The sequence below is a fragment of the Pocillopora damicornis genome, chromosome 7 (assembly GCF_964200805.1).
Source record: "Pocillopora damicornis chromosome 7, jaPocDami1.2, whole genome shotgun sequence".
NCBI lineage: Eukaryota > Metazoa > Cnidaria > Anthozoa > Scleractinia > Pocilloporidae > Pocillopora > Pocillopora damicornis.
The window spans coordinates 16,081,728-16,094,320 of NC_142676.1; the positions used below are offsets into that span (position 1 = coordinate 16,081,728).

General features: G+C 37.3%; 1 protein-coding gene across 1 annotated transcript in view; it reads right to left on the reverse strand.

Annotated features, from left to right (window-relative positions):
• LOC113682446 (uncharacterized) overlaps positions 1–12,593 on the reverse strand; it is a 41,958-nt gene that overhangs the window by 16,507 nt on the left and 12,858 nt on the right. The window contains exons 8-17 of the mRNA XM_089211992.1: positions 11,024–11,174; positions 8,106–8,278; positions 6,798–7,115; positions 5,924–6,208; positions 5,357–5,522; positions 4,418–4,599; positions 3,950–4,264; positions 3,069–3,359; positions 2,670–2,847; positions 295–479 (exon numbers count right to left, since the gene is read on the reverse strand). Coding sequence (XP_089068118.1) covers positions 295–479; positions 2,670–2,847; positions 3,069–3,359; positions 3,950–4,264; positions 4,418–4,599; positions 5,357–5,522; positions 5,924–6,208; positions 6,798–7,115; positions 8,106–8,278; positions 11,024–11,174 — 2,244 coding nt within the window. The remainder of the gene's footprint in view (positions 1–294; positions 480–2,669; positions 2,848–3,068; positions 3,360–3,949; positions 4,265–4,417; positions 4,600–5,356; positions 5,523–5,923; positions 6,209–6,797; positions 7,116–8,105; positions 8,279–11,023; positions 11,175–12,593) is intronic.

Genomic DNA, 12,593 nt, shown 5'->3' on the forward strand with positions numbered 1-12,593 from the left:
TAAGGTGGGGATGACGAATTATCTGTCACCTTCAATCACCTTGCCATGTGACAGCGCTGAACTCGCTATGCTGCTGAAGACTTTGAGATATTTTCAAAATATACGTTTTGTTTCGGTGTTTCAGGACGCATGCCAATAATTATTGTCATCCATAATGTGTGTGAACTTTAGGTATGGAAAAATAATGCCAAGTGAACTCTTAAAATTTTGTTTGTGTCATAAGCATTTCTTAGTCTGCAAAGTGATATGTTTATCTATGTGGGATTTGGAAGCGATTGCACCTCTTGTCCTTACCAAGATCTATTTCCTGTTTCACCAAAAGATATCGAGCGTAGAAGCCCTTTTCCTCTATTCCATTATCTGAATAAAGACGCACTGTAAAAGAAGTTTCAGTGAAGGTGACAGCAAAAGGAGGATGCTTTCCACAAAATTTCCAATCTATACGCTGAGATTTGTCCCTCACTTGAACATAATCCGAGCTGCAAATATTTCCAACAAGAATAGAGAACATTACAACCAAACGGGGCAATTAAAGTAGACAAGATAGCCGAGTACTCGCGATTGTTCTTTAGAACTTGAAATTTCAAACCCTGGGCGTCGTAAGCAAAAGATGTCGTAAGTCACGATGGGGACCTAAATCGTAAAATCTAACCTTACATAGTCTCGAAGTCGAGAACACGACTTCGTAGGGTTTCAGGAGGAGATGGGAACGCAATTACGTAGTCTTTTGTGTCCAGATCCTGGACTTAAGTCCGCAAGAAAGGTCAACACTCCGCTTGAGACTTCCGGAATATTACACCATTCATTATTCAGTATTAGCTACCTATAACACTCTTTCGGCCATATATCACTTTCTTTTTAAAATTTTGTGGTTTTCTTTGACAAATTAAACTTAGATGATTTCTCTGATTAACAACCTAAACATAGCGTAGAATGGCTATTGTTCTTGTGACATTTACTTACAGTTCAAGAAGACGCATAGGTTTGTCATAACGCTTATTACTATTCATGGAAGCCCAGAAAGAAGCTTTTTTATTGGTTGCTATGAACGCGCGGCAATACTCATTAACTTGAATGTGGCGGCAAACTGAACAATGGCTTTAGTGCGCTACTGTTACTCCCTTTGTTTGAATGACCACAACTCGCTTTTGTTTCTTCCTTCGTTTGTATAAACTCGGCGTTGTTTGTTTCGCAAAAGTTTGACTCCGACGCATAATTATAAGTTTCGCTAAGGTTTTGTTTCGTCAAAAGGAGGTTTTGTTTCGCAAAAAGTGAACTTGAAACGCAACGCCGGAAACAAAGCGAATTTTATAGTTGCCGCGCGAGGAAGACGATCATGTGCCGTAAAAAAAAACTAATCATTCATAATCGAGCTCACAATAAAGTTTTGCCAATGTAACGGATTGATCGGGTTGTCAACGAGCTCTGAAAAGAGCTCCCGATCGCTGACGTTTTCCATGACTTTATCCAATGCGCGATTTGATCGGCTGTTTGAATAAACCAGCTGCTTTACTTTATTTACTTTTAAAATTCGCGGTAATAGTGAATAATTTTACAACTGAATGGTTTTTATGAATGGTATATTATTTAGTCTTGGTAACCATTGTTATTCAATCGAAGGCTTAAAACAATAGCTCGCACGCTCAAGACGCGCCATTTTCAAACGCGAATTCAACCAGCAGTTTTCAAAAAGGATAGTGGTTCCCGTTGACCAATTTGTAAACTTTTTGTAGATTCTTGATGAGAAAAGATGAATTTTCCATAAACCGTGCGTGGGTTGTCGAAATTCAATAAAAGTTTTCAAAAATTTGCTTTGGAAAACGGACTCCATACAAAAAAAGGTCAATTTTTCCTTATTTTCAAGTGCAAAAGGATACTCCTTCCACTTGTTCAATCTTCTTTATTTTAGTCTTAAATTGTTGATACAACTTTCCTCTTCAAAATTCCGTGCGTGGGTTTTAAGATTTTTAATTCTTGAAATCAGGAAAGCAAGTTTTACCAACGCTACTTGGCCAATTATGGCCCTTTCTTCTCTAATTTTGGGCTTTTCAGAGCGCGTATTTGCGCTTCGGTGATCATGAATATTTAATGAATGTCACAGCATTCTGCCCTATGACACGAAATTTTGAACATTTTTCACCGAATTTTGTTGACAGCGACCTAAATCAAAGCAACTGGCAATGACTCTGTATTTTAATTCGTAGATATATGTGACTGATCGAATGCGGCTAAACGCTGGAATTTGTTTTCCAAAAAATATATCCTTAACATGAAAATGTGTATGTGTTCTATACAGGGCCGTTGTCTTTAAAAAGTGCGTTCCATGACTTTTACATCGCTTTTTTTTACAGCAAGAATTCTTCTTAATTTCCATAGGAAATGTGACAACTTTGTGGCAGATAAACCACGACTAACGTACTTTTTCCTTAAGCTTAACACAACCTTGTCGAATGCCTCACAATGCAAAGGAGCGCAAAGCTTTATTATTGATTTTGAAAACTGATTACCAGCGACGTCCCATTTTCTCGCGATTTGCCCAAAAAAAAAAAAATGGTAACTCGTTGTCGCGACCGCAAATCAGAGTCATTCTATCCCCAGACTCTATTTGCTCTTTACTCGCAGCCGTAGTAAGTTGTCATCATTATGCAACCTTTCAAATTAATAAATACCTGCAGGGAGTACCAAAACTTTCTGTGTGCAAATAGTCGAACAAAAGTATGATCTTCGTTTCTCTTAATTCCATTCCTTGCCCTATTACCCAAGTACAATTGGCATTACTTGGATAATTACTGGGATAGTTAGGACTGGCAAATTCTGTGACATCACCGGGTACAAAAGACAGACAACCTGGAAAATATCGAAAAATAAAGTTAAAAAGTGATGAATGACATTTTGCAAATTATTAACTCAATGGAATGGGTAAGAGGGTTGAAAAAAGAGAGACTAAATGACGTGAACGATTTACTGGGGGAAAGGCTTTTTCAGACGATTTGATATACATGCAACTAGCAAACAGTGTGCTCAAGCGAATCAAAGTATTTTTATATCCAACATCTTTCTTCACGTACCAGTTTTGGCAAAAAGTGGCCGACTTTGAACTCCAACACCAGCTCTCGTAAACCCGGCAAGGTAGATTCTGTATAGTGTCAAAACTTTCAGGCCTTTTAAGAGTACAGACGAAACTAGAGGCCCAACTGATATATTGTAATAGCTGTCTTGTGTCCAAGCCTCTTTATACCGAACCAGGTAACCTTGAAGCTCTCCTCGGATATCATCTTTATTTATGAGAGACCACGTAACTCGAATAGTTGTAGAATTTTTGCCGTGTCCCGAGACATTACTTGGCGGCTTTGAGGGAACTGCGAATATAACAAAAAAACATTATAATAAAATCAATTAAACTATTAAGGTAAAATAAAAGAGAATCCTTTTTAACGAAAAGAATTACAAATTTGGAGATCGCTATTTTGAATCGAAACTTGAAGCACAACATGATTCAAGGTTAAAATTTAAAAGAGAAATCCTTCTGAATAACCCACACTATGGCTGAATTCGAATTGTATCAACTGTATTAAAACTGAACGGAAGCTTAAAGCAAACAGCAAGGTTAATAACTGAGGACGGTCTGCTGAGTTGTTTTCAAAGCGCGTTCTAGATCATAGTTTTCGAAAGGACAAGTAACACTTATGAAACTCAAAACTCGGTGATAAGTATATTTCCTCATGTACCTCTCAATGGCAAGACCGTAGGATCATAGGATCAAATGACTCAAAGAGCAAATTTTCTCCTTTACTAAGAAATATGACATAGATATCCTAGACTTTTACCAACTGTCGGCTCGTGTTGCCGAAGCGTAGTTTTTTTGGAAAATGGCGGACTTTAAGCGCGAGTGTCTGCTGCTCCGTGCTCACCCACGTTCTTTCATTGTTAAAAATTAATCATTCCTCACCATCTTCATTTGTCCTGAGTACCACAACACTGCTGCTTCTCATTGAAATCGATCCATTTCTTTTACCTTTGGACAAGGCAATCATTTGAACCCTGTATTCTGTGTACGGCACAAGCCTTTGAACCAAAGTACTAATGGACGAAGAATTTGCTGCAGCTAAATGTAAGGTATCTTTGATTTCAGTAGCTCTGCAAGCGGCGACGAAGCCGTAAAAATCATGCATCGAAAGAGAAAAGGTGTCATTTGGCCATGTTACCAACACTGTTGTCGAGGAGATGCTCTCAGCAGTTATATTCCAACCTTGTATGCGAGGGGCTATATACGGGTCATAACAAAAAATTCGAGTGAAATCTGGCTGACTCTTTACTCAAGATAGAATTAAACAAAAGGTATCGTCGGATGTTTCTCTAACAATCTTATGTTACTCAAAGGTCTCCCTTAAACTTTTCGTTATAAAGTTAAACTGACCTTCGGTGAATGACTTGTTGAGTATGTGATATTGGACCTTAAATCCTGTTGCTAAAGACGTCCGGCGACTCGAATAGTAACGCAGGTGTAAGGAAGGACCTTCCCAAACAACTGTTAATCCTGTCCTTCTGCCACATACTCTTTCGACTTCCTGACCTTTATTGATCTCCAGGTAGAAACGCCTATTGAAAAAGATTCCTTAATGCTTTCAACTCATATAGAGCTGTTTTGAGAGAGGTTGTCGGAAAAAAGGAGTACGAGAGTGCATACTAAAACTCTGAAAGGTATATTGTGGGTAGTTCTCAGGTCACGGTTCCATGACCTCAGAATTTGAGGGAAACCTGAGAAAGTGTCACTGTAAGGGAGAGGCATCGCGTGTTTGATGAATTTATTTATTTCACTTATTAAAATACATTGATTATCGGATACCTAGATTTCCTCTGAAGATTGGAGCTGGCTCTTCTGTCCTTTTTTTCCGACAACCTCATTTGAAACAGCTGTATACATGTAAACACACGAGATCTAGAAGCTCTGAAGTTGTCATATTTCTATGTCAACTTCAGAGCTACCTCGTTTAAGAACATATTTAGTTTATCTGAAGAATTATCTTTAATTATTAAAGTGTGTTGCACGTTGCACAAAAAACATAGGTTGACCTTGATTTTTTTAAAATTCCATAACGAGATGAAAGATGGCTTTTCAGCTTTTTCACTTTGATGTTCCATGGAATCAACAAACGCCTCACATTTAGCTACTCAAATCTACCGATACATTACCTTCACCAGGTTTTTTTCTAGTGGTACAACGCCAACATTTGCGATCTATCTGACCCCAGTAACTTTAGAGAAAGTGACCTAGCATGGACTAAATCAACGCAAACAACAATAAAAGTTATCAAGAGGAAAAAACTTCGCCGCTCTGGCCTATGTAACTGTTTACCTGCAGTTCCATGTTAACGGTAGATTGAAATGTACAAATGTCAGCAGGACTACTGAATTGTTGTCAGGAGCAGTAAAGTTCCAAGTGCAATGATTCCAATCGACATAATAAGGAAACCCAGGACTAGTAATCTCGCCAATGTGACCAGAAATGAATGCTCCACATTCTTTGATACATTAAATGAAACAAAAAATTATTCAAAGTAATAATGAAATCCTAGTAAACTTTATCTCATCATTCGGATTTGATTTGTTTGTCGTATTACTCAGTTGAGTGAATGAAAAACAACTGATTCACTCTAACGAAGTGAAGGTGAGAGAAACAGCCAAAAGATTATTCTAAAAAGTATTTAATTCATTCGACTACCGTGTCAGAAAACTTTGCAAATAATACGAATTCAAATAATTATACTAAATGAATGTGTGACTAAAAGCGTGTCGACGAGATTCCTATCTGGTTTGATTATTTGAAAACTAATGCTAGAAACAAGAAACCATTTTTTTCTAATTACAGATTAAGTTTATATTTAAAAATAATCAATAAGAAATAATGACACTAAAAGCATACGTGTTTTGATCCAATCCCGATTCTTTGGACCTTCTCCTACAGATGTAAACGCTCTGACATAAATTTCATACTCTGTGCCGGGCTTTAAATCAGTTAGCAAAACATGCAGCTGCTCTGGTCCCACAGTAACATTTTTATAAAGGTAGGTCCTGTACTCAGAGTAATGCACTCTGTATCCTCGTAAAATGCCACCAGTATCTTCTTGTGACAGGGCATACCAACTCACATAAATACTCTGATGATCCAAAGCGAAGACGTTCTTGTACGAAGGTGCACGCAGGGGTACTGAAAAAACATAAGTGGTTTCTTAGACAGGCGGTAACACCAAAATTCATAGAAATTGTAGAAATTAATGAGGAGCAAAAAGATATTGCTAATTCTAAAGTTGTAAAATTATCTTTCAAGTGGTGAATAAATTTAGACTTTCAATGTAGTCAACAAACGGCTTACGTTCAGCTCGTTAAGCTATAAAGACGTTACTTTCATCATATTTTTTCCAATGGTGTAACACTATTCTCGAAACACACGCACACATGTGAATGCAACCCCAACAATGCTGTGACAACGGGCTACTCTTCGAAACGTCAGCTCCTTATGGCAGTTTCAATACCAGTATCCTTTTATATTTCATAACAGGCCCACTGTTTTTTCCTTTAAGTACGTAGTCATCCATAATAATAATAATAATAATAATAATGATAATAATAATTACTATTTAAATACACTTTCAAATGTCAAACCATGTACCCGGGAAAATCCTCTTTAAGTATCTTTAACAAGGGGACATAGCAGAAATTCTTGACAACCTAAAGAACTGACACCTGACGGAATAGAACTCGGAATAATAATTATTGATGGAGTTAAAGTCACTCACCCCCCTCTGCAGTTTGGATGTCAGTGCTTTCACTTGTTTTTAAAGATATCTTGCCACTATCACGATCCCTGAGGAGAGCAACAGCTCTTACTTGGTACTTCGTGTAGGGTTTTAGTCCACTCACCACCGTAGACGCATCACGTGCCACATCTAGTTGATGTATGTCGCCAGTACCACTTGGCAACTTGTGCAAAACAATTAAATACCCATATATGTAGCTCGAATTTGAGCTGTTGGCGCTTAGCGGAAGCCAACTGGCATTAATAGCTTTAGAGCTGACTTGAGTGACAGTGAAATTCCAACCAGATTCAACGAGAGCTTGGACATTAAAATATAAAAGAAGCATATTTTCAAAGATAACGGCAGCTGTTAATGATAATAATTCACTCACAGTAGAACGTCAAAGACAGTAAGAGACCTAGGTTGCAAGAAATAGTCATAGGTTATATACCCGAGTCCTGACCATTACTCACGAAATCCCTTTGATAAGTTTCTCTTTTTAAGTGTTTTTTCCTCACAAAAGCCGTGAACACGTAATTTTTTCCTGATTACTTATGGGAAAAATTTGGTATTTTCAATTCATCTCAGGATGTGCCAGTTCGTGTAAATTCTTGGTCCGCTTTTTTTTAAAAATTTAGTGCTTTATTGCCGATTCCTTCGGCTCTTAAAACTCCTGGTAGAAATATTTTCCTCTTAAAAAACATGATATTAAACACAACTTCGTAAAAAATTTTCCCTCGTGACAAATAAATATACGTACCTACTCCGACAAATTTCTTGATAGATACCACTTTCCTATTTATCTGATTTTTCTCGATAGGGGGCGAAAGCGGCGGATACCCTTCGCTTAGTTGTAATGGTAACTTACACATTGATTTAATTTCATTATTCACTTTAGTCTTGGTCTAGGTGGATCCCAGCACTTTTAACTTTACTGGTTCTGACCCCTGGTAAATTGAGGCTGAGTTATGTTTAACGTGATTGAACAAATTGAGAAAAGGCAACCTTCACATGTACCACCAAACAAAGAATCATGAACAAAAGTGAAATATAGGTCAAATTGATAAATTACTTTTTATTGCCTAATTTTCCTTAAGTTGCCAGAAGTTGCCTGATTTTTTTTGGGTAAATTTTGCTGAAATCACTTCATGATAGAACCAATGTTTCTATGGAATATCAGCACTCATGCTAAAAGCTCTTCAACTAATTTCGTGTGTGTTAATAATTGTTACGCAAATAGAAAATTGATGAATCGAGGCGGAGGCCAACGGGAATGAATCCTAAAAATAGATTAGTTGTCAAACTTACTATCCGAGCGTGAGTTGTTAATGACGAAATAATGAACTTTCAGTCGAGAGCCATAATCTTCTAGGTAAGACCTGATATTCACAAAGCTGTTCGACACCAAAACGGCAAAGGGCGTCTTTTTGTAGCTAAACAGCCACTTGCTGTCTCGTCTGCTTCTTACTATTGTACTAGACCTAAACACCAGTAAAAATTTAACATAATGATTATGAGATATGCGGTGAACCACAAACCCGGCTCATTACCTTTCCAACAAGTTCTTTTAGGGGTGCTCCTCTGGTTGACAATCAGCAGATAGCAATTCTTAGAACTCAGAATACTGCCACCTGTATTTCGTCACATCTGATTCTTTTAACCTCAGACGATTTTTTTTCTCCTAATGGTTTAAGCCCGTTGGAGCATGGCAGTTCTGGATCGTCAACCAAGGGTTATTATTCATGACCTCCCTAGGGGGGGGGGGGGGGGCGGGAGGGCTTTAGCGATAGTTCTATCTTGTTTTCTGTGAGAATTTTAGGATTTCTGCTGTATTTTAACGACCCTAATGACCCCATCTATAAGCATTTCTTTAGGGGCGGGAAAAGCGAAGCAAATAGAGAAGTAGTTTGTGTCTTGCGTGTTGTTTGCATCGGATTGGTTCATGAGACGTTACTCTATTCGACAAAGTTTCAAAGCGATTTAAAGTTGAATTCCATTTTTCATCGTTGAGCTCAAATCGTTCACATTTGAAAGTACCCCAGTTACAAAAGTGACATTTGGTCAATGAAAGCTGCTTGAATAGTTTATCGACAGTGACGAAAACTTTTCAATTTTCCGATAAGCAAACGCTCTAAGCTTATAACAAAGGTCTTTAACAGAACTTCAAAAACACATTTCATTTTTATCATCCAACTCAATGATAAGGTGACATCCTTTACAAGAATTTCTGCCAATACTTGAAGAAAAGAAGAATGTGAACCAAGAACAGTGGTACAGCCCATTTTCGTATCTCTTTTGCTTAATTTTAACACAAGCATGGCCGACTTGTCACACAGTTTTTTTTTTAGCAATAAAGAATTGCTTCATGCTCAGCGTGCGTATGTCAAGATATGATACTCGCGGAAGTCTGGAGAACACGAAGGCAAGTCTAGCTTCTTGAGAGCTCTCCAAACTTCTTTAGAGCATCCATAACTCGGTGTACGCACAGCTAAAAGCATGAAGAATTTGAAGTTCACAGTTACATTAATCGATGCAACTTTCGTTCATTTGGAAGTGTTGAGTTCCACTATAAATAAACTTCCCCTTACTCTTTGCAAGTCCCAATTATTTGAACGCTTCTACCGTACATTTTCACAACAGAAGGCGAATTGATAACTAAAATTCGAATTTAATCCTCTTGTGTCTCGTTAGAAAACGCGACTTATTTGACTTCAGTTTTCGGTGGGAAGAAAGACAAGATTTACACGCGCCTTTGCAAGAAACAAACAAGCAGACTCTCACAACTTTAAAACATACATTTGAATTTACTCACTATTTGACTTCCCTCGACATTTGAGGTAGTTCTTCGAGGATTGATCGTCGTTGGAAGAGAATAATACTTTCCGTAATAAATGTTTAGAGGAGAAAGTCTCGTGATAGTCATTTGACTCGAGTTTACTTGCCAAATCAGTACTGTTGTTTTTTTCAACAGTTACGCGAGTTTCTTCTTTTCTTTCTCTCTAATTGACAGATGTCAGACCGTAACAGATAAATGTTCCAAGTCTGTTAAGAAGCCTTTTAAATAACCCTCATCATTACGCAAATAATAAAAAAAAATGTTTCTTGATTTGCATTACCTCTTTTCAATCTGTCATCAACTCGCTCTTTTCGTAGTTGTAGCCCTAAATCTTCTTTGAGTTCTTTGGGAAAGCATTTCGTTAAATTTCGGAAAAAAAATGAATATGTTATTCAGCAGCCCAGGTCAGTCAGTCCGTAATGGGAAAAACTGCGCCCCCGTCTTAAGTGCTGCCGGAAGTCTGTGGCCTCGGGCGGTATTCAAGACCCCGGGCAGAGTTTTCCCAATACAAATCGCCCCGCTGGTGAATAACATATATATATATATGTATTACATATTTTGTCGTTGGGTTTGATACAAAGCGGAATAGTACCTTCTCTAACAGCCTAAAAGCCCTCTACAGAAAACCATCACCTAATATAAAATAAAAAAGTCTCCCCGGCGAACAAAACCTGGCCATTGAAAGCAAAATAACTTTTAATATTTCTTGTTGTGATTGTTCCAATGTTAGATTTGCTTTCCAGCAAGGTGTTTTTCGTGCCATGTGATCGCTTGCGGTTTGCGTCTATTCCGATTAAATAAACTGTGATAAAAAGCCATAAACGTCGACGTTGTTTAAGGAAACTCTAAGCACAGTCGGTCGATTGAGAATTGACAGTAACCCTTTTACTCCAACATCTCACTAATAATTCTCCTCACCGTGTGACATACAATTCTTATGATGTTGGAGAATTTGGTAATGAACGAATTAGTAATCCCCTAATTGACATTTTACTTTATTCTCATCGCTTCTATGCTTGATATTGTTTTGATATTGTAAGAAGGAATTCTCTCTTGGTCACTCATGGGAGGTAAAGGGTTAAACGTCAAAAACGGTTGCCCCTTATCAAAAAGAAAAAAAATCGGTCTTGAATGGAAATGAAGTTTGCTCCGAAATGTGAAGCTTTGACCCGTGCATTGAGCCCGTTAGAACCGTTTTTTATATTTTTTGACTTATAACTTATTCATAAAAATTACAACTTCGACCAGACACATGCACTCGTCTGTAGAATGCGACTGAAAATCCACACCATATGACCTACATTTCGTTTTGTTTCATGTTACCATTCAATAAATTACAGAAGATAAGATAAAATCAAAAACTTCCTCATATTAAGAATTTAAGTCTTACCAATACTTATGCAGGTATTCCTCAAAAACCAGAAGTATGCTGGAATTTGCAAATGGAGATTGTATCATCCAACGGCAAACTATTAAATGGTTCCCTTGCAGGTTGCTTCCGCTGAATTCACCTGATGGCATATCAAAGTTCTGTCCACACACTGAAAGAAAAACTGGTCGAGTCAGGCAATTTTATTGTTAAACAGCAATTTTAAAAAGGGAACATTCGGCCGTTTTTACCTTCCTAATTCGGTCTGGTTGCCACAGTCATAGGTTTTTGAAATTCCCTGACTTTCCCTGACGAACATATATTTCTCTGACCTACTGAATTAAAAACTTAACGAGCGAATCCTGATGATGACCTCAAACCTCCCCCTCACAGCCACCCTTTCGACTCATAAATTAAAACTCTTAGCAAGTCACATACAGTATAAATAAATTGATAATTCCTTTAGGTAACGTGGAAAAAGGATTGATTTTCTTAAAAATTCATACCTTACAAGGGAAAGGATATGATGATCAGGAATCTTCCAACTGTTCTAAACGATGTACATGATCAACATCGAAAAGAAAAGTGTCATCATCTCTCATCATGAAAATGGCCAAGACAAGATGAACAACTACATATTTACTTTGACTTTGACTTTTTCCTGACTTCTTTCAAAGACATAAATTTTCCCTGTCTCAAAGTAAAATTCCCAGGCTTTTCCCAGGTCTTGAAGAATCCATTTTTCTCTTTTCTTTTTCTCCCAACATTATCGTGTCGAAAACGAAACACTAATTTTTTAGAAATAGTCCCCGGTTGACCATAAAAACAATGAGGGACAGGCATCATCTTTCAACATCAGTAATATCCTCAGCTGTCTACAAACTTTAAATCATCGTCTTAGAAATGTTTAGAACACTCTTTGGTACTAGATGTTACTCTTAAGTATTTTTTTTTTTACCTTTTTAACCATATCCGTTTCAAAAGAAACGGAAAACAGTCACAACAATTGAAAATCGAGAAAAGACGAAATTATTTTTTAACCATTTACTCATACAGATTAAAACACAGTTTCGTGTGACTAGTAGTGGATAAAATATAGCATGGATATTTCACATCTGAAGCCAAGGATCTTTGACATATGTAAGAAAATACAAATCCGTATTTGTGGAAATATTGTGGCGGTTACGCTTTGCAATAAATTTGTCATGGCCGCGACCGTCGTTTACCCCTTTCGGACCGCTTAACCAGCCTATGACTTATGAAGCTAAAAAGGTCTATTTCGGAATGTACTTCGAATATTTTAATGTCCTAACGAGAAAAATGTTTTTTCTAAAGTACATAGTTAGGGACCCTTCAAATAAAATATCGCATTCGTAACTCGTGAAAAAGATTTGAAAATATAAATTTTCAAATGCGTGAATGAAAGAGCCAGACCTAATTTGGTCAAACTGCCTCACATGCTCACTTCTTGTTGGAATATTGTAACGTGATTAGGAATATAATCGCAAAGAAACGTGATATTATTTTTAACCAGCGTATTTGAAATAGAGTATTTCTCCAGACACCAATCATTACATATTAAGGACAGTGA